We start from the raw sequence: 22,667 nt of genomic DNA on the forward strand, positions 1-22,667 counted from the left end.
GAAAATATTCATTCCATAAATAGTTCTTTTGCTTTTGCTTCCATGGGTGCAAATATTGCATCGCCATCAGGATATGGGCCATACTATTTTAGAATACACAGACAAGTTTATCACCACACTGGAATTTTACATCCTGTGGATGGTGTTTCTCGGAAGTTTGCTCAACTCTATATTTTGGATACAGCCAAAGCTACAAGTAAAAGTTTAGCAATGCCAGAAAATCAAGGCTCCTCAGAAAGACTCATGATCAACATCAACAACCTCATGCATGAAATAAATGAATTAACAAAATCGTACAAGATGCTACATGACGTAGAAAAGGAAGCTCAATCTGAAGCCGCAGCAAAAGGTATTGCTCCCACAGAAGTAACAATAGCGATTAAAACGAGTGTAACAGTGACCCGGGTAGATATAATTCTCCCCGTGTAACCGAGCTTGCTATCATAATCAGAAACGAAGATGGAGAACCTCCTTTTGAAAGGGACTTGCTCTTTCATTGTAAACCAGATCCCATAATCCAAATACCACTAAAATGAAACGAATCAATATCCTGTTTCCTACATTAGATGCAATAACATATCCTATTCTTTTCCACATGGTGAAAAAGGCTGGGGAACAAGTATTGCATTAAGACTCAGAGACAAGAGTGTAATCAACAATGATACTAGACAAAATGTAAGGACATGAGTCACACCAATGAAGTATTATGGATTTCATCTCTCTGTGCGGGACACGTTCAATCCTATTTTAAATGCAGGAAAATTAACTCAACAGTTTATCGTGGATTCATATTCAAAAATAGAGACCAGACCGAGAGAACCAAGATGGCAGCATAGGTTAACGCCGGAGTTTGCTGCCTCGAACAACCACTTCAAAAATACAACTAAAAGACGGAACGGACATCATCCAGAACCACAGGAAGGCTGGCTGAGTGGAAGTTCTACAACTAGGAGGAAAGAGGAAACCATACGAGACTCAGAGGAGGCGCAGTGCTGAAGTGAAATACTAAGGTGTGGAGTGCATGTGGAGCGAGCCGGCGGCGGCGGAGGGCGCGGTTGTTGTTTTCAATCGGGAGGGAGTTTCAGACTCTGAGCTCCAGATCCGGGCGAGTCTCTAGGGACCCAGACTCAAACTGGAGAAGCGGGAAGGCAGCTTTCTCTCCGAGGTCTGCAGCGGTTGCAGAGCCACTGGAAACGGAACTGAGAGCAGCCATAACTGCTCGCTCCGCCTGCCCTGTAGATCCCCTGGGGACCCGCCCCGCCCAAGCCCTGCACAGAGGCATTTGCCGGAGAGCCTCAGGCAAAGGCTAGATTAGCACCTCCCTAGAGATTCAGCACAGTAGCGCTCTCACTGCAGACACAGCTGACTCTCATAGCCAGTTAGCCTGGAGGTCAATTCACCCCCGTATTGCCGGAAAACAATCAAGGCTTAACTACAACAAGACTGCGCACAAAGACCACAAGGGGGTGCACCAAGAAAGCATAAAAAATGCGGAGACAAAAAAACATGACAAAAATGGAGGATATAGAGCTAAAAAACGCACTTTTAAAGGCTTTCAATAATTTGCTAGAAACTGCCGATAAACTTGATGAGAACCTCAAGAAAACTAATGAGACCCTCGATGTTGTGATAAAGAACCAACTAGAAATTAAGCATACACTGACTGAAATAAAGAATATTATACAGACACCCAACAGCAGACCAGAGGAGCGCAAGAATCAAGTCAAAGATTTGAAATTCGAAGAAGCAAAAAACACCCAACTGGAAAAGCAAAATGAAAAAAGAACCCAAAAATACGAAGATAGCGTAAGGAGCCTCTGGGACAGCTTCAAGCGCACTAATATCAGAATTATAGGGGTGCCAGAAGATGAGGGACAGCAAGATACTGAAACCTATTTGAAGAAATAATGACAGAAAACTTCCCCCACCTGGTGAAAGAAATGGACTTACAGGTCCAAGAAGCACAGAGAACCCCAAACAAAAGGAATGCAAAGAGGACCACACCAAGACACATCATAATTAAAATGCCAAGAGCAAAAGACAAAGAATCTTAAAAGCAGCAAGAGAAAGAGACTCAATTACCTACAAGGGAATACCCATACAACTGTCAGCTGATTTCTTAACAGAAACTTTGCAGGCCAGAAGGCAGTGGCAAGAAATATTCAAAGTGCTGAATACCAAGAACCTACAACCAAGATTACTTTATCCAGCAAAGCTATCATTCAGAGTTGAAGGTCAGATAAAGAGCTTCACAGATAAGGAAAAGCTAAAGGAGTTCATCACCACCAAACCAGTATTATATGAAATGCTGAAAGGTATCCTTTAAGAAGAGGAAGAAGATGCCGAAACCGGTTTGGCTCAGTGGATAGAGCGTCGGCCTGCGGACTGAAAGGTCCCAGGTTCGATTCTGGTCAAGGGCATGTACCTGGGTTGCGTGCACATCCCCAGTAGGAGATGTGCAGGAGGCAGCTGATCGATGTTTCTCTCTCATCGATGTTTCTGACTCTCTATCTCTCTCCCTTCCTCTCTGTAAAAAATCAATAAAATATATTAAAAAAAAAAAAAAAGAAGAGGAAGAAGAAAAAAGTAAAGATAAAAGTTATGAACAACAAACATGCATCGATCAACAAGTGAATCTAAGAATCAAGTGAATAAATAATATGATGTACAGAATGAACTGGTGATTATAATAGAACCAGGGACATAGAAAGGAAATGGACCGACTATTCTTGGGGGGGCGTGAGGGGGGAGGGAGTGGGAGATGCGGGAAGAGACTGGACAAAAATCGTGCACCTATGGATGAGGACAGTGGGTGGGGAGTGAGGGCGGAGGGTGGGTCAGGAACTGAGAGGAGGGGAGTTATGGGGGGAAAAAAGAGGAACAAATGTAGTAATCTGAACAATAAAGATTTAATTAAAAAAAAATAGAGACCAATGGGATAAATTTCATCAAAGCAAACCAATATAAGTTGAGAGTTGAAAAATATAGTGGTTTGATGGATTATCTCAAATCTAGATCTGAAAATGACAATGTGCCGTTTTATCAATGGTAAAATGATAATACTTCCATCATCTTCTGAGGGTAGTCCCAAAAATATGCAGCAGCGATATCAGGATGCTATGGCAATTGTAACATAGTATGGCAGGCCCGATTTATTCATAACCATGACATGCAACCCCAAATGGGCAGATATTGCAAACAATTTACAACACTGGCAAAAAGGAAAACAGACCTGACTTGGTAGCCAGAGTTTTTAATATTAAGCTGAATGCTCTTTTATTTATTTTATTTTATTTTTTTAAAAATATATTTTATTTATTTTTTACAGAGAGGAAGGGAGAGAGATAGTCAGAAACATCGATGAGAGAGAAACATCGATCAGCTGCCTTCCGCACACCCCCCACCAGGGATGTGCCCGCAACCCAGGCACATGCCCTTGACCGGAATCGAACCTGGGACCTTTCAGTCCGCAGGCCGACGCTCTATCCACTGAGCCAAACCGGTTTCGGCTATGCTCTTTTAAACGATATCTATAAAGTCCATTTATTTGGCAAAGTAATAGCTAAAATTCATTTCATTGAATTTCAGAAACGCCGACTGCCTCACAGTCACATATTATTGATATTAAGATAGTCCAAATTACGTGCCTCTAATTAATTCCCTTCCAATGTGCATGAATTTCATGCACCGGGCTAATGGTCTCTATATATAAAAGCCTAATATGCTAAGTGTCCGACTGATTGGTCGACCACTTGCTATTACACACACTGACAACCAGGGGGGACAGATGCTCTGACCAATAGGTTAGCTTGCTGCTGGGGTCCGGCTAATTGGGACTGTATGAGAGGGACCGGACACACCCTGGAGCCGTCCTGCAGTCCCTCCCCTGCTGGCCGGCCCCGATGGGGACTGGGCAAGACGGGCCAGACATGCCCTGGAGCCAACCTCCCACATTCCCTCCTCATCCTCTAAAATATTTCTTCTAATTAATTTCCTTTCAAAGTGCACAAATTCGTGCACCAAGCCTCTAGTATTTCATAAAGTTCTACTATATAATACCAATTCTTTCACCAACATGATTATGTATTAAAGTGAAAACTCCTCTTTAGAAATTGTATTTCTGCCCTGGCCAGTGTGGGCTCGGTTGGGCATCATCCCACATGCACAGAAAGGTTGCTGGTTCAATTCTTGGTCAGGGCACATGCCACAGTTGCAGGCTCATTCCCTGGTAGGAAGCATGCAGTAACACATTAATGTTTCTCTCTCTCTTCCTCTCTTTCTAAAACAGTTAGACATTGGTTGTGGATGGCAATTAACTGTACCTCCATTATATAGGGGAATTTAGAAATATACAGAAAAATTATATATTCATTCATTCTTCTGGCTCATCTATCCCATTTCTAGGAAACCATTTCAAAGGTACAGTGGCAAGCATAAAAAGAAAATGACTTAATGCACAACACTATTCTAACTAATTCTCCAATGAATAACCAAGTGGACACACCTCACATATACACCATTAGAAGACAGGTTAAATAAACTATGTCACATTCATTTCATTGGAATAGATCACAGTTATAAAAAGTAAAGATATTTTCATACAGATGAGTATATATAGTATACTTTTAAAAAATATTTATTTTTATTGATTTCAGAGAAGAAGGGAGAGGGGGAGAGAAAGAGAGAGAGAGAGAAACATCAATGATGAGAGAGAATCACTGATCGGCTGTCTCATGCATGCCCCTACTGGGGGTCAAGCCCGCAACCAGGGCACGTGCCCTAAGTGGAAATCGAACCCGGGACCCTTCCATCTTCAGGCTGACCTTCTATCCACTGAGCCAAACTGGCTAGGGCTTTGCTATAGTATGCTTTTGTTGTGCCTGTGTAGGTAGATTAAATAAACTATAGCACATTCATTACATTAGAATAAAATGCAGTTAAAAAAGAAGTCAAGTTATTTTCATAAAGATGAATGTGTATACTAGTGTGCTTTTCTTCGTGCCTGTGTAGGTAAAACACAAATAATACACTGAAAGATTTTTTAATAATTTTTAAAAACCCAGAAAATTATTAAAAAGCAAAAGCAAATAAATCTAAACCTATCAAATTGGCAGTACAACTTTAAAACTGTTGTGACTATATATCTTGGAATGCATTACAAGAACAAAAATAACTATTACATTTCAAATTGCATTCAGTACATTTTATATCAGTAGTCATACTGACAACTCTGTATATATGAAAGTTTGAAAATAAAAACCTGAGTTATCAGGTTATTGATACCAAGTTTTTCACATTAAAAGAGATAGAAATTGAAAATCAAATTATTTAATAAAAAGTCTATAATCTCAAATTTAATTGGCAATATCAGTATAAATTCCTCCTTTCCAAAAATGTATATATTTTTTAGCTTTGGCTGCAAAAAAGGTCCAGGAGTAATGAGCATCTCAAATTGCCCTATGATCTCTAAATATCTGCCTACTAAAGGAACCAGGAGCAATAGCTGATTCTGTTCTGGGTCAAGATATGCACAAGGTGAAATATCTTACTGTGATAGAACAGGAGTCAGAAAATAAAAGACTGGGCCAAATTTGGCCCCTGGCTTATTTTTGTATGGCCCATTTGTACATTTTTAAAGGTCTGGGGAAAAACATGAAGAATATTATGTGACATGTGAAAATTTTATAAAATTCAAATTTCGGTGTCCATACAGCTTTTTTAGGAACATAGCCATTCATGGTCATTCATTCGTTCTGGCTGTGGCTGCTTCTGTATTACAGCAGCAGGGTTCAGTAGTTGGGACAGAAAACAATAGTCTAAAATAATTTACTACCTGACCTTTTACAGCGTTTGCTGAACCTAACCTAGAAAATATTAAATACTGCAGGATTTAGGTCAAAAAACATCAGAAACCAACTTAAAAGGGCTCCTTCCCTACCTTAGGTCAAGAGAGAAAAATCTGAACTTCAAAAAGAAAACTGACACATGTATTGTAATACATGTACAAAATGATACCAACTAAAACGCAACAAAAATCTCATTGGTCATCTGTGGAAGCACGATGGCACCAGCTTTATTCAAAATTAAAAATTGTTCAATAAAGAAAAATAATCAAGCATTTATCCTGCCCTTTCCTGTACAAACTACACTTTGGGGTAACCAACGAATGGAAAACTTAAGACAACCACACACATCACTTGATGTAATGATGAAAGTACACACCACCACTTATGAAATATTTTTGCCAAAAAAATTAAACCTAAATCCATTTACCTCTCTAACACTAACCACTAGTTTTCAAGAAATACTGAGGACACAGGAAATGAAATAAAGGACATAAGAATGTGAACAAACAAAATCAGAATGGAAAAGTTTACAGAACACATGGCCCTGGTATCCTCCATAAGTAAATGGGGGGTGGGATGGGGTGGGGTAGGAAATGGAGGAAAAAAACAATTAAGAATAAGAAAGACTTAAGACATTAGAAATCAACTATTTATATACCCCAAATATATGTGCATCTTATTTGGGTTTTGATTCAAACCAGCCATTAAGTCTTTATCTAACAAAGATACAAACTGAAATATGTACAGATGAAGTGAAATCATGGCTAGGATTTGCTTTAAAACGCTCTATCTACCAAGTACACCACAAGGTTATGAATATGAGGGAATTCAATATACTGCTGAGGTTATACAAATAGAAAACATCACTGTGATACATTAATACTGCATTACTGTAAGTTTGGCAGGAGTAACATTCTTAAATCCTTTCACTTTCCCCATCCCAAAACAATCTCTCTCAATCACAGAGCTAAAAATTCAGAGAAAAGCATGGTCAAAACAAGAATCTAACTTACTCACCATTATTTTGTTCAACTGTCATTAGATTATGCTTGGCTTTTACTGAGGCCTCAAATGTATCAACATTTTCCCGTTCATACTCTTTAACATCAGCAGCTACCCTTTCCAGAATGTCGTCTGGAGAAGGTGACCGTGTACGAGTACTACTCTGGGGGCTGCTGGGTTCAGATGGCACAGACATATTGCTATCTTCGGCAAGATATTTATATTTCTGTAATAACAATACAGTATGTTATTTTCATAAAATCTGATGCTATCTAAACGTATCTGCTAAGAGGTGCTATATTACAAAGTCAATGTTAAAACTTTTAAAAGGTATTGATGCCTTCATTGAATCAGATCCACAATCCCTTACACAATTCCAAAATCCATTAAACTCTAAGATAGTTTTTTTTATGTATGGTGCACATTCATTAGGTGGCAAAGCTGATTAAAACAGTAATGACACTATTTATAGTCTTATTTATTTCTCCCAAAGTAAACATAATAAGCCTTACTGCAGAAATATTCATGTATTTGATGATGGAGTGCTGTTCTAGACCCATGGATGGGGCTAATGTACATAAATGCACCATATTATCTTTCTAAAATTCAAATATTTCTGAGTTCTGAAGCACATCTGGCCCCAAGGGCTGGAGATAAGGGATTGTGGACCTGGGCAAAACCAAAAAAAATTCAACCAAGTCTTTAGGAATATCAGTTCAATAACAACAATTTCATCAATGATCCACAAAAGGTACGTTTCCTCTGGAATTCCAGTTTTGCCCTACAGCCTCTGGTGATTTAAGTTATTTCCGTCACTCTAACATACCGTTACCTGATTTATGGTTTGCCATGTGTGTTTAGGTGAGCTGCCATGACTGTTCTTTACTTCTGTGTACTGTCCTTATAGTATAAAAAATATCTACTCCCTCTGTCCCGTAATAATAGTAGCAAGTAAATATTTAAACAGGAATTATTGGTGAATGTAGGTGTAAGTTATGTTGTAGCGCAAAATTGCGAAGCCTTCAAGCAAAATCAATGTTTCATGACATCTGTCATTTGTTTTGACACACCTTTCAATTTTTAGGTTAATCTAATTATTACGAATTATAACTATTTTTCTAATTTCATCCACTGATCAAAATCAGTTGTTTTATTTCAGTTTTACCCATTGTAAAAGTAAGATGAAAAAAAAGAGAGTTTTCAAGCAAAGATCGAGTTGCGATTGTCCAGTTCTTGATGCATCAAAAGAAAAAGTTGCAGAAAGATGCGATGACATTAGCTGCAAAACAATTTAAGTGCAACAGAATGACCATATCAAGAATTTGGAAACGTGCTTCCGAAAATAACTGTCAAGGAGAATCTTATGCTAATGTTGATTCTTTGAAAAAACAAAACTGTGGACGTAAATGCAAAGATTATGGAGAAAAACTTGAAAAACTTAGACATATTCCTCTTAGCAGAAGAGGCACCATATTAGCCTTTGATAATATTTCTCCCGAAATACTGGATAATATGTTTCTGTCACTTCAACAAGTTACGCTGGAAGCAATGAAGAAGGATGGCTCCAATAATTTTAACTCACGCATATAGAGAAAGCAAAGCTTCGCAGCCAAGGGATCCTACCTACAAGTTTAAAATGCAGTAACGAAATTATTGAAAAATCCAGAAACTATCAGAACACTCAAAATAAAAATTAGGAGTACTATTTTTAATTTATTGTTTAATTTAATCTAGTTTTTTGATAATAAATGTTGTGTTCTATATTTATTTTCTTTTGCTACTATTATTATGGGACAAATTACATTCATTAATTGCTACTATTATTATGGCACAGAAGGAGTATCATTTTTCATGTATTTCAGAATTCTTTCAACTTCTTCACTCACCTTCCCATCATTAGAAGAAAATTCTCCTAACGATGATGACAGAAGGCACTTTACATGGACCGATATCCACAAAGGATCTAGTGGCCATGGCTTTATCTTAGGATGGCCAAGGAAGAAGAGACAATCTTCCAAGGCAGCTCACCTTATCATTAAATTACTATATCAAGGACAATGTATAGCACTTTCCACTCATTTTTTAAAAAATATATTTTTATTGATTTCAGAGAGGAAGGAAGAGGGAGAGAGAGAAAAATATCAATGATGACAGAGAATCATTGACTGGCTGCCTCCTGCACGCCCCCTACTGGGAATCGAGCCCACAACCCGGGCATGTCCTCTTGAACGGAATCGAACCCGGGACCATTCAGTCTTCAGGCCAACGCTCTATCCACTGAGCCAACTGGCTAAGGCTTTACCCATTTTTTAAAATAACCTAGCTTTAAACTAGTCTTAAAATTATTTTTTAGATGTTCCATTTAAATAATCACATTTGGATTAGAAAATCTGTCATTTTATTAAACATTAAAGTTTTTTTTTCCTTTCAACTAGTAACAGGTATAATTTTTTGCTAAATGAAATTCCTCCAATTTATTTTATATTCATTTATGAGGGTTTTCGTATTCATTACTTTAAAAAGGGGTAACTATTTCAATTTTATTAAGAAACTTCCATTTTTTAAGACCTATTGAATTGCTACTATTGTCACTTTTTTAAGTAAAAAACCTTTATTTTACTAAAATATTATTTAAGGAGGATTGATCAAAACTGTACTAAAATCACATACCTGAACAATTGCTTGCCTTTGTATTCTTCTCTGCTCTATTAGGGCCTCTTCATCTTCTTCTTCTACATCAAAGTCTTCGAGGCTTAAAAAAATTACACATATATATATGTCATTAATTTTAAACATCCTTAGAGATTCCAAAACCATAATTTTATATGTTTTAAAAATAAAAACTGAAAAATCCTCCAGTACAAAAAACAGCCAGTCGGTCATTTGTAAATTTGAGCCTAAGTCTTAAGCTACCTTAGTCTCTTTGTTTCTAAACTGTCTTGTCTCGGTGCCTGGTTTGAAATCCTGGCAAGTAATTTAACCTTCTGTGTCTCCTTTTTCTCATTTGTTTCATGGCACCAAAATTGGGAACAAAAGAAAGATTCTTAAATTTAAAAAATGTCATCACTGGCTCTGCCATGACCTTAGTATTAGTAAAGTCATTTCACCCCTCTATCTTCAATGTTCACATCTATAAAACAAGAGGGCTAGGACAAATAAATAAATTGGTACCTTTTCTGGACCATAGAACCCTTTGAAAGCTATATATCTTTCCCCATCAAAATGCACATGCAAACATTTACATACAATCTGAAGGGGAATGTAGCCCTATCTCCAAACACTGACCCTGACTGATCCCGACTACCCACTAAAGAACTCCTACAATCTTTATCATCCCTTCCAGTGCAGCCTTTTCTACCATCTGTTAAATGTCCACTGCAGAAGAAGCAAACTGGACCCTGAAGGTGTTAAGATCTATGTGTAACACTTTTTTCCAATTCAATTTTCTCATCACCTAGTTCTAATCAGGGTTTCTTGACCTTAGCACTGTTGACATTTTGACAATTCATTATGGGGGCTGTTTTTTGTACTGGAGGATGTTGAAGAGTATCCCTGGCCTCTACCTACTGGATGGCCTAAAATGTTTTCAGACATTGCCAAATGGAGAGGCAAATAATTCAGAAGCAAATTAATGAACTCACTTACAATATTCAGGTAGAAAATAAAGATTAAAGTTAAACAGTGTTTCTCTAAAAAGATAATTATGGGAAAATTCCACTCTTACTTATCTTCAGATGAAGATTCTTGCTCAACTTTCATTCCTTCAGAAAGACTTCCTTTAAATTTATCTTCCTTTACTTTGCTTCTGCTCCTACGTCTACGACCACCCCGTGATCGAGACCGCCTTCTCAAACGTGATCTGCTTCTGCGACCTCTGTCCCTATTTGAGAGAAGATGACACATATATATTTTTTCAAAAGCTCAATTTTCCTGTGAATCTAAAACTGTTCTAAAAATAAAGTATTAAAAAAGTTGATTAACATTTAAAATAACATAGTATCAGAAAGACTGGAATAAACAGCTTAACTGAAAATAACTGAAACATAGCTACCCTACTTACTGACTACACCAGAGCACAGAGAACTACAGGGGTGATAGAAATGTTCTATATTTTGCCCTAGCTGGTTTGGCTCAGTGGATAGAGCCTCGGCCTGTGAACTCAAGGGTCCTAGGTTTGATTCCAGTCAAGGGCACATGCCCTGGTTGCGAGCTAGAAGTTAGAAGTCAGGGTCGTGCAGGAGGCAGCCAATCAAAATTCTCTCATCACTGATGCTTCTAACTCTCTCTCCCTCTACTTTTCTCTCTGAAATCAATAAAAATATATTTTAAAAAATGTTTACATCTTGATTATGGTGGTAATACAGCTCTTTGTCAAAACTCATAAACTGTACACCAAAAAGGGTGAATTTTATTTTATGTAAATGATGCTTCAATAAACCTGATTTTTAAAAAGAGTGCTGCTGATAAGGTATGGGAAGGATAAATATGATAAAATTCCAAGTTTAATTAATATAGCCCTCAGATATTTTTATAAATACCTAAAGGTAAAATGCCTCATATTAAACAAACAGAAACTATTATAGTTCAAACATTAAGGGTCTAATTTATGTTAGAAAGATGAGGCACTCCAAGCACAAAGGTGTGAGTCTCTATAAAGGATCAGCAAACTCCCTATTAATCACATCTAACCACCATGTTTATCTCAAATCTCTTCAGAAACCTCACCAAAAGGGCAGTAAAAGGAACAATTAAAAAGAAAATCTTCAGGCTAAGAAAATGTGAGAGACATGACAACCGAGATGCCAACTAAATTTTGAAATGTGCAAATCAAAAAGAGTAGTTAAAAAAAAAAAGTAGTTACAGATCAGATCTAAATATTAGTCCAATAGGAATGGACAAGGTAAAAAAGAAATAAGTCAATGTATGCCACAAAACCCCAGAAAGCCTCAAGAATTGGAGATACTATGTCCTCTGAAGGATAAAACTTGAGATAAAAGATAAAAATAAGCCGAAACCGGTTTGGCTCAGTGGATGGAGCATCGGCCTGTGGACTGAAGGGTCCCAGGTTCGATTCCGGTCAGGGGCATGTACCTGGGTTTCGGGCATATCCCCAGTGGGAGATGTGCAGGAGGCGGCTGATCGATGTTTCTCTCTCATCGATGTTTCTCTCTCATCGATGTTTCTAACTCTCTATCTCTCTCCCTTCCTCTCTGTAAAAAATCAATAAAATATATTTAAAAAAAAAAAGATAAAAATAATTGTTTGAAAGCCTTAATTCTGTCTAGTCCCCTTCCTGACTCAGCAGAAAATGCACTCCCCACTTCACATTCTGGCAGAATACTTAACATTTTTTTATTATAGAGGTGCTAAGACTTATTTTATAGAGCAGTGCTGGTTGTAAAAACTGGCCCAAGGTACAGGAGAGACACTCTACTGAAAATAGGATTAAAGGCAAGTTGACGTTATGAAGGACCAAAACTTCAGGGTAGCCACATCTATCCTCTTCAGCAGGAGATGAGAGGATTCTGGGAAACTCACACACCCAAAAGAAAAGATACATAGTTGTTGATATGATCAAGTCCCCACTTCATCACCCTCAAGTGATACCCACTAATCCACAAGTTGCACACTGTCAAAATGGAAGAAAGCTTCTGTTCAGCAGTGCCTAACTTTCAAATCAGAACAGGCAGCAAGGAAAGATCCAGCTATCTGAGCACATTGACTGGTTGCCTCCCTAATGTGCCCCTACCGGGGCTGGGGAACCTGCAACTGAGATATGTGCCCTGGATCAGAAATCAAAATTTCGAACTTAGGTCCAGAGGACAAGGCTCTAATCCAGTGATGGCGAACCTTTTGAGCTGGGCGTGTGAGCATTTTGAAAAACCCTAACTTAACTCTGGTGCCATGTCACATATAGAAATTTTTTGATATTTGCAACCATAGTAAAACAAAGACTTATATTTTTAATATTTATTTTATATATTTAAATGCCATTTAACAAAGAAAAATCAACCAAAAAATGAGTTCGTGTGTCACCTCTGACACGCATGTCATAGATTCACCATCACTGCTCTAACCACTGGGCAAATGGGCCAAGGCCAAAACATGTTTTAATCAACTGTTTATGTTATCGATGAGGCTTCCAGCCAAGAGTAGAATATTAGTAGTTAAGTTTTTGGAGAACAGAAATTTATACATGAATTATCTATGCCCCTAACACCCATGTTGATCAAGAGTCAACTGTATAGGTAAGAGAAGACTATAAAGAAAAAAAACTGCACAAAAATTCATTATTATCTTTGACATTAGAGGCACTATTTCCATAAAACAAAAGTAAAATGTTATATATAAAAAAATAAACAGCCAACAAAATCTTGGGAATATATATATATATGGGCTTGGTGGGGGGGATCAGTAGAAGGGTAAGAAGGCAGAATGAGAAAAATCTAGACTGAAAGTAGAACAAAACAAACAAAAAGAGATGAGTAAAAAGAAAAAAAAATAATGGAATAATACAGAAGGTCCAATGGGGGCTAGAGGAGAGAAAACAATGGGAAATGGGGAAAGAAAGCAAACAAAAACAAAAAAGAGAGAAAATTTCCCAAAATAGGAAACCATAATCATCCTGCATTAAAGGGCCTATCTAGTGCCCAGAAAAATCAATGGAAAGAAAAAGCACACACGAAGGCACATTATAGTGAAATTTCAGAACACAGGGCATATATATATATATATGCCTAAGCGACCGTCCAACCACCTGACCGTTGACCCGTAGCTATGATGTGCAATGACCACCAGGGGGCAGACTCTCCGACCAGTAGCTGTGACACACATTTGGCCACCAGGGGGTAGACACTCAACGCAGGAGCTGCTGAGCTGCAATGATTTGGTTCTTGGGTGACGCACCCAGAACCAAAGAGGAGGGAGCCCCATTCTGGGGTGCGTCACCTGAGAACCGCCCTCTCACAATCCGGGACCCCTCAGGGGATATCAGAGAGCAGATTCGGGCCCAATCCCTGCAGGCCAGGCTAAGAGACCCCACCAGTACACGAATCCATGCACCGCGCCTTTAGTTTATTATAAAAAGAGATGGAGAGGGGGAAGAAAACAAGTCCTGTAAAAACTAACATCAGAATAAGACCTAATAGCAATATTGGAAACTAGAAAACAGCAGAATAACAATTTCAAAATTCTTTTTTTTTCAGAGTAATAAAAAACAATATCAAAATTCTAAGAAAAAATGACATCAACCTAGAATACTATCCCTTGACATACCAGCAATGAGAATAAAGGACATTTTTTAGAGACATGGACCCCAAAATATAAGTCCTTTCCACATACTTTTCTCAGGAAGCTCCTGGGGATTCATTTCCAAAGCAAAGGGGTAAAACATGGGTGGACACTGGATATGGGAAATGGAATCACAACACAAAAAGAAAAACAAAGGAACACCAAAAGGAGAAGACAAATTCCATAATGATAACTGCATAAGGAGGCCTATCAGCAGTCAGTTTGGAGCCAGAAGGTTAGAAGCATTAGAATGAAGGTGCTCTCCTCCCCCAACTATTTGCTCCGCAAGGAACAATATGCTTATCTACACTAATAAAAGAGAAACATGGTAATGAGTGTACGACCGCTACCCTTCCCATTGGCTAATCAGCATATCCTTATGCAAATTAACTGTCAGCCAAGATGGCAGCCAGCAGCCAGGCAGCTGGAAGCGAACATGAGGCTTGCTTGCTCCAGTGACTGCAGACTCCAACTTTCCCTGCCTGACTTGCTGGCCTCTGAGCTGCAACTCTAAGAAACATTGTAACAAATATAGAAGCTAAACAAAACCCCAGAAACCAGCTTTCAGCCGGCCGGGATCTCAGAGCTGGAGTTATACATTGTTTCGATTATAGAATGCAAACAAACCAGATACCTGCTTTCAGCAGCGGAAGCCTCAGAGCTAGAGCCAGAGCTAAAGCTGGCTCAGAATAAAAAAGAAAAAAAAGAAAAAAAGGAGCGGTTGGGAGCTTCAGTCAACTGCCAACCTGAAAGCAGCCCTCAGCTCCTCAGCCAGACTGGCCAGGCACCCAGTGGGGACTCCCACCCTGAAGGGTGTGTGACCAGCTGCAAACAGCCATCATCCCCTCATCCAGGTTGGCCAGGCACCCCAGTGGGGACCCCCACCCTGATCCAGGACACCCTTCAGGGCAAACCAGCCGGCCCCCAGGCCTCTATCCTATATAGTAAAAGGGTAATATGCCTCCCAGCACCTGGATCAGCAGAGCCATGAGGCCTCCTGGCACCGGATCAGCGTGACAGGGGGAAGCGCCCAAACCCCCTGATCACCCTGCGGCTCTGTGTGTGACAGGGTGCGGCGCCCCAACCCGCCCCCCCCCACAGGCCCTGCTCTGTGTGTGACAGGGTAGAGCCATAACTTCCCCATCGGCCCTGCCCTGAGTGTGACAGTGGCGGTGCCCCAACCCCCTGATTGGCCCTGGTCTGTGGGTGATAGAGGGCGGTGCCCCAACCCCCGCCCCACACGGGCCCTGCTCTGTGTGTGATGGGGCAGAGCCATAAACTCCCCATCGGCCCTGCCCTGAGTGTGACAGTGGCGGCGCCCCAACCCCCTGATCAGCCCTGCTCTGTGGGTGATAGAGGGCGGCCCCAACCCCCTGATCCGCCCTGCTGTGTGTGTGACAGGGGGCGGTGCCCTAACTCCCCTATCGGCCTTACTCTGTGAGTGACAGGGGGGAGCTCCCCAACCCCCTGATTAGCCCTGCTCTGTGGGTGACAGGGTACAGAGCCCCAACCCCCCTGATGGGCCCTGCTCTGTGCGTGACAGAGGGAAGCACCCCAACCCCCTGATTGGCCCTGCTCTGTGCGTCACAGGGGGTGGTGCTGCAACCTCCCCATCAACCCTGTCTTGAGTGTGATAGGGGGCGGTGCCCCAACCCCCCAATCAGCCCTACCCTGAGCGTGACTGAGGGTGGCATCGCAACCTCCCAATCCGCCCTGCTCTGTGCATGACAGGGGGCGGTGCCCCAACTCCCCAATCGGCCCTGCTCTGAGCCCGACCAGGGGCTGCACCTAGGGATTGGGCCTGCCCTCTGCCACCCAGAAGCAGGCCTAAGCCAGCAGGTCGTTATCTCCCGAGGGGTCCCAGACTGCGAGAGGGCACAGGCCGGGCTGAGGGACCCCCCCCTTTCCCCCCGAGTGCACAAATTTTTGTGCACCGGGCCTCTAGTTATCATAATATTGATTATATCTGGAAGCATACAGAAAGGTGATGAAATTAGGCAGAAGAGAAACATGTGAGGTTAAAAACAAACTGTCCAAAGTAGGAAATCAATAGATAATATGGCAATAACTTAAAAAAGTGTAAACATACACATGCTTAGACAAAGCATTTCTACTTTAGGAATTTAGGATACAAAATACTCAGAGATATGTAAAGATATATCCAGTAGTTGCAATATAAGCTTCTGGTGCACTATCTCTTTAAATGTTATTCTTATATTAGTTCAATTAAAAATGTTAAAGATTAAATAGATCCAGAGACATAGAAACATGGAACAGCCTGTGGAATCTCAAAGGGAAGGTCGGGGAGGGTGGGTGGGTGGAGAGAGAACAACCAAAGAACTTGCATGCATATATGCTTAACCCATGGATGCAGACAACAGGGTGGTGATGGCTTGGGGTGGGGGTTGGGGGCTGGAGGTGGGCTAGAAAAGGTCAATGGGGGATAAAAGGGGACATTTGTAATACTTTCACCAATGAAGATTTTTTTTAAATGTTAAAAGATTGGCAAATGAACAATCATTTATGCTTTAGGTTAAAGTATTTAATGTATATGTGTTATTTTAAATGGATTCCCTGTTTTAAAAGCCAACCTTTTCGATTAAACAACTAACTACTGACTACATTGCTTCATATAAAATGATTTCTACTACGGTAAATTAAATAGGTTTTTGCCCAAAGAGTCTTTCATGCCTACTGAGAATATCATCTTGAGGCCATGTTCTTAAGGTGATCAAATACAAGTTAACAGAAAAATAAGTTCAGAACTGTAAGACAGACAGAAAACTGGGCTAACTATTTATTATTCTACTAGTAGCCCAGTGCACGAAATTCACGCATTGGGGTGGGGGGTGGGGTGGGGAGAAGGGGCCCCTCAGTCTGGCCTTCACCCTCTCCAATCTGAGACCTCTCAGGGAATGTCCAACTACCTGTTTGTGCCCACACTTTTAACAGATAACAGCTCCATTGTTGTTCCTTTCTTATGCTTAAAACCATTGGAATTAGTAGGTATTCAAAGTGTGTATACATTTTGGGGGGACACCCTGTATATCTCTAGTCAGTGGTGAAAGAAACCAACAGCAGATTTGGAACCCCCAGACAGGGAACCTTGCTCATTCCCCACATGTCTCCCCACTGCACTTTCCACCTTCGTGGGCAGCAGGAGAATCAACGTTCTCTCTCATTACTTCGGAAAAGCACGTCCTGTCAGCCGTTGCCTGGCAGGAGTGCGCTAGGCCCCAAGCAAGCAAGGCTCAGTCAGGGCAGCCTTCATTCATGGGTGCTGGCACCGAAAGTGCACATTCCTCCTCTACAGTCGCCCCGACTATCCCACTGTTTCACTGAGAGGACGGAATTCCTCTCTGCCTCTGGGCTCTTGATCTTGAACGCTGACCGAAGGCACCTCAGAGAGGACCGCCCACACCCACCAGGTGTGTCTGTCTGCACCTGCTCCTGCCTCAGCACCTGCATTAACTCCCCAGAGGTGATCTCGTAGCTGCACTGGCCGCCGTGGGAATAGGGCATCACCACTCCGCCCTCTCACTGTCATCTCACAGGCACCCACTCTCAGCACCCAGAACACCCAGACACTCTCCAAAGGACGTGAGCTCATGAGAGGGGATGTGTGCACATCCTGTGGGGGTGTTAGGCATGCCGGGTTGATGGAAGTGCGGTGGAGAGGCGGGGGGAACTTGTGCACGCCTTGGTTTGCAACTGTTGCAGGCGTGGGAGGTGACAGTGTGCTGGGAGATGTTCGCACGCCAGGGGATATGTGCACACCGGAGGCCACTGGCTTTGCAGATCCGCAAACCCCCGTGGTGCGGCCAGGAGGACATCAGTCTGGCCCACCACAGTGGCTGTCCCTGGGATCCTGCACCTTCTGGGCCAGGAGGCGGATCTTGCACAGTCACTCCTGGGCGCTGATGGCTGCCTCCCCACCGTGAAGGGTCACGGATCCAAGTCCTGGGACCGTGCACAGCCTGAAGCGTTGCCCCCCCACCTGGCAGGGTCACAGATCGGTGTCTTGGTCCCGTGGACAGCCTCAAGCACTGACCCCCACCCGGCAGGGTCACAGATTTGGGTCCCGGACTGCAGACAGCCTCCCGTGCTGCCCCCCTGCCCACCAGGTCACGGATCCGGGTCCCGGGACCACAGAGAGCCTCAAGCACTGCCCCCCACCCAGCAGGGTCACAGATCCGGGTCCCAGACCGCAGAGAGCCTTGCCTGCTGCCGCCTGCCTTCAGTATGCAAATTAGCCGCCATCTTTGTTGCTTCAGGGTGGGGGTCCCCACTGGGGTGCCTGGCCAGTCTGGGTGATGGGCTGAGGGCTGTTTTCAGGCTGGCAGGCGACTGAAGCTCCAAACCTCTCCTGTTTTTCTTTTTTTTTTATTCTGGCATTTATTTACCTTCTATGCCTATCACTGGAGCTGAGAGCTGGCTTTCTCTCTGAGGCTCGGCTGCTGAAAGCAGGTTTCTGGCCTTTGTTTACCTTCTGTATTTGAAACAATGTTGCGGTCTTGCTGGCTGAAGCCTGGCTGACTGAAAGGAGGTTTCTGGGGTTTGTTTAGCTTCTATATTTGTTACAATGTTTCAAACTGAAAGCTCAGAGGCCGGCAGCAGCAGGCGGGAACACTGGAGTCCTCCCTCACTGAAGCAAGCAAGCCTCCCTGTTCGCTTCAAGCTGCCTGGCTGCCGGCCGCCATCTTGGTTGGCAGTTAATTTGCATATCTCCCTGATTAGCCAATGGGAAGGGTAGCAGAGGTACGGCTAATTACCATGTTTCTCTTTTATTAGAGAGGATGATTTATCCTGCTAGTTAAAAAAACACACCTAAGCCTAGCTCATTTAATATTTATCTCTTAAAAAAAATAAAAAATGTCCTACTTTTAAAAGATTGAGTTTTTAAGGAACAGTGATTTATTTAAATTTAAAGGAAAACTATATTAAACATTCAGATCAGCGGTTCTCAACCTATGGGTCGCGACCCCTTTGAGGGTCGAATGGCTCTTCCACAGGGGTCACCTAAGACCATCGGAAAACACATATATAATTACATATCATTTTTGTGATTAATCACTATGCTTTAATTATGTTCAATTTGTGACAATGAAATTGGGGGTCACCACAACATGAGGAACTGTATTAAAGGGTCACGGCATTAGGAAGGTTGAGAACCACTGATTCAGAGTTTAAAGAAACAAAAGGGTAACATCTTTACCTTCTCCGAGGGGACCTGCTTCTTCTTCTAGGAGACCTGCTCCGCCTAAGTGGGGAGCGAGACCTCCTTCTAATGGGAGATCTACTTGCTCTTCTTCGGGTTGGAGACCACCTACTAATCGGGCTGGCATCTTTTGATCTCTCGCGTCTACTGAGGATATCGTCACGAGGTCGTGTTCTTAAGGGCACCAAATACAAGTAAATAGGAAAATGAATTAAGTCAAAATAAATGAATTTCATCTACATGTAATGGACATCTTTAAAAGGGCACGGTATTACAGTGACTTTTTTAAATCATTTTTTGTACTTTTAGGTATTATTCTAATTTTCTATAATTAATGTTTATATAACTTTTAGAATCATGCAAAAATATTATTGTGAAAAAAATTCTATCTTTCCAAAATGTTTATTAGAATGAAGACAACCTTTAAAAATAAATATTCACAGTGCTTGCTTTGGCAACACATACATTAAAACTGGAACTAAAATCAGCATGACCCCTACATAAGGATGACATGCAAATTCATAAAGTGTTCCATATTTTTTAATATAAATAAAAATAGATGCTCATAAACTTAAAAAGAAAAAGAAATGGCATACTTTACTAGAGATACTAAACAAAAATTAACATGTTTCGTAATAAAACTTAAATTCAAATGATAATGATATCTGGGTGTTATGATAGGCACACACAAAAAGACCATTTACTCTGGTCTCAGAATTTGAAGAATTATTAAAGATTATTCTTAAGGTTAAAGCCACTGACTCTAATTCCAGATAAATAATTCAAAACTTCCCCAAGTGAGTGATAATATTCCATTTCCTAAGTTTAAAGACTTGTATTTCTAAATTTTGACATTTTTGCAATTAAGAGTCTTATTTTTAATATATCAATTACATATAACAGCATCTTACAATCAACACCAACCTTAGAGCAAAGAAAATATAAAAAGGGCAGTCCATCTAGTCATGGAAGTATATATTGGTATAAATTTCCTACAAGGAAATTCAGCAATAATTTTCTAAAATGTATAAATGTACATAACCATAGACTTTGCAGTTTCATGTCTGTGAATTTATTCTACAAAGAAACCTCACACATAACCCATGGATATCTTTGCATACAATCATGAAAAACTGTAATCAACCTAAATTTTCATGAATATCAAGTGAAATGCATAAGTGGAACAACAAATCGTTTCTCCCTTTCTCTCTTGCTAAAGGAAAAAAATATCAACCAATTTAAAACATTTTAAAAGATCTGTATGTATTAACAGAGAAGTGTTTGATGAAAAAAGCAAATCACTGTTAACATGAATAGTATGACTCCATTTTTGTAAGAAAAAACATTAATATAATTGTATGGGCATAGAAAAAGGGCTAGAAAGATTCCTCTTAGGAGTAGCAATGGAAAAAGAAGAGAGAGGGAAAGAATTTATATGCTTCTGCATTTTTTGAATTTCTCTTTAATTAATATTTCTTCTGTAATTAAAAAAGTATTTGTTTTAAAAAAATTCAACTCTAGCCCTAACCGGTTTGGCTCAATGGATAGAGCGTCAGCCTGCAGACTGAAGGGTCCCAGGTTCAATCCGGTCAAGGGCATGTACCTTGGCTGGGGCACATTCCCAGTAGGGGGCGTGCAGGAGGCAGCTGGTCGATGTTTCTCGCTCATCGATGTTTCTAACTGTCTATCCCTCTCCCTTCCTCTCTGTAAAAAATCAATAAAATATATTTTTTTAAAAAATAAAAAATAAAAAATAAAAATAAAAAATTCAACTCTAGTCCTTAATAAATTCTTCAAAATAGCCTTCACAAACTGAAAGCAAATTGACAGAGACCAGGATCATTAACTTTACAAAACAAATCAGTAACACTAACAACTGCCTCAATGCAAGAAAGCTAATGGGGCCATTTCATTACAATGTAACTTAGAAGTAAAGAGTCAAGAGTATCTCTTTAAAATAGAGCTCTTTAGCTGAAACCGGTTTGGCTCAGTAGATAGAGCATCGGCCTGCGGACTGTGAGGTCCCAGGTTCGATTCCGGTCAAGGGCATGTACCTGGGTTGCGGGCACATCCCCAGAGGGAGATGTGCAGGAGGCAGCTGATCGATGTTTCTCTCTCATCGATGTTTCTAACTCTCTATCTCTCTCCCTTTTTCTCTGTAAAAAATAAATAAAATATAAAAAAAATAAAATAAAATAAAAATTAAGAAAATAGCCCTTGAGGCCTTTAAAAAAAAAGGACATTTAAAAAAATAAAAAATAAAATAAAGCTCTTTAAAAAAAGCATTATTGAAATTTCTTGAAAAATATGATAAACTGAGTCTAGCTTATTTATTTAAACCCATAGACTGTAAATGTTAATATGTAATAATAAATGAACAGGAATTCATATCCTTACACAGAATAAGCCAATATTCCCTTAAGTGAAACTTGGCCGATAATTTCACATGCCTAATCACTGAATATAAAGATAGCTAAAAATCTGTTTCTAAAGTACTTTAGAGTAGTCTAAACAATTCTCCAACCCCTCCCTTCCAAAATCCTTTCTGTGTCTTAACTATTTATTACTTCTATAATCCTAGTAAGTAGGATCAATCTATTTTTTTCCCTAGTAAATAGGATCAATCTATTTTTTCCATTTATAAATTAAGCATGACAGTCACTTTCCTGAGAGAATCACGAGAATTTGAGAAAAGAACTGATGGATCGAATGTATTATACAAATATGAATTATTTTCATTATTATTAGTAGTAAAAAATAGTTTCTTATACCATTCTTACTAAACTCAAGAGGTTGTTTTTTTTTTTTGCAACAGATTATAAATATTTAAATTAACAAAAAAAATTTCCACTTTCAATTTCATTGTGTTTGGGGGCCAAAAGCAATTATAGTTTCAATTAATATTGTTAGAACTCAAAATCATGCCAATTCAAGAGAATAGATCACAAACCTTAAAACTGATACCTCTTTTTTTAACTTTTTAAAGTTGAAAATTTCAGCCTATATTGTCCAATGAAGTAATAATCCCCTCTAGGAAATATACTCCCTCCCCATAAATGGGTATACAGAGCTGTCAATTTACTTGGATTTAAAGGAATGAGTCTGCAAGTTAGATACTAAATTAAGAATTTGAAAACATAAAGGTTTCTATCATCAAGTTCAGTATTTATAAACTGTCCACAACCAAGATACACAATGACAAAAGTACAAATGTAAATACAGTAAATGGAATGGATTATATCTAAAACTATAAAACTCATTACTATCTCATCTTTCATTGTCACGAGTTCTAGTTTCTCCTTTAAAATTTG

At 40.1% G+C, this 22,667-nt stretch overlaps 1 protein-coding gene and 1 pseudogene across 6 annotated transcripts in view; one reads left to right on the top strand and one right to left on the bottom strand.

The window, feature by feature from the left end:
• PRP4K (pre-mRNA processing factor kinase PRP4K) overlaps positions 1 to 22,667 on the bottom strand; it is a 65,611-nt gene that overhangs the window by 31,855 nt on the left and 11,089 nt on the right. For 5 of the 6 annotated variants that reach the window (XR_011470286.1, XR_011470284.1, XR_011470283.1 and 2 more), the window contains exons 3-6: positions 19,354 to 19,530; positions 10,573 to 10,728; positions 9,519 to 9,600; positions 6,864 to 7,074 (exon numbers count right to left, since the gene is read on the bottom strand). Coding sequence is in view for 2 of the 6 variants with exons in the window: in XM_070405793.1 (XP_070261894.1) it covers positions 6,864 to 7,074; positions 9,519 to 9,600; positions 10,573 to 10,728; positions 19,354 to 19,530 (626 nt within the window). In the remaining 4 variants the exon portion in view is untranslated. Of the gene's footprint in view, positions 1 to 6,863; positions 7,075 to 9,518; positions 9,602 to 10,572; positions 10,729 to 19,353; positions 19,531 to 22,667 lie in introns of all 6 variants that reach the window. The other variant, XM_070405794.1, reaches the window with a different exon arrangement.
• On the top strand, positions 19,799 to 19,897 carry LOC139004600 (U6 spliceosomal RNA; annotated as a pseudogene).

The sequence above is a fragment of the Myotis yumanensis genome, unplaced genomic scaffold (genome assembly GCF_028538775.1).
Source record: "Myotis yumanensis isolate MYYU_CA2020_CCGP unplaced genomic scaffold, mMyoYum1.0.hap1 SCAF_2, whole genome shotgun sequence".
NCBI lineage: Eukaryota > Metazoa > Chordata > Mammalia > Chiroptera > Vespertilionidae > Myotis > Myotis yumanensis.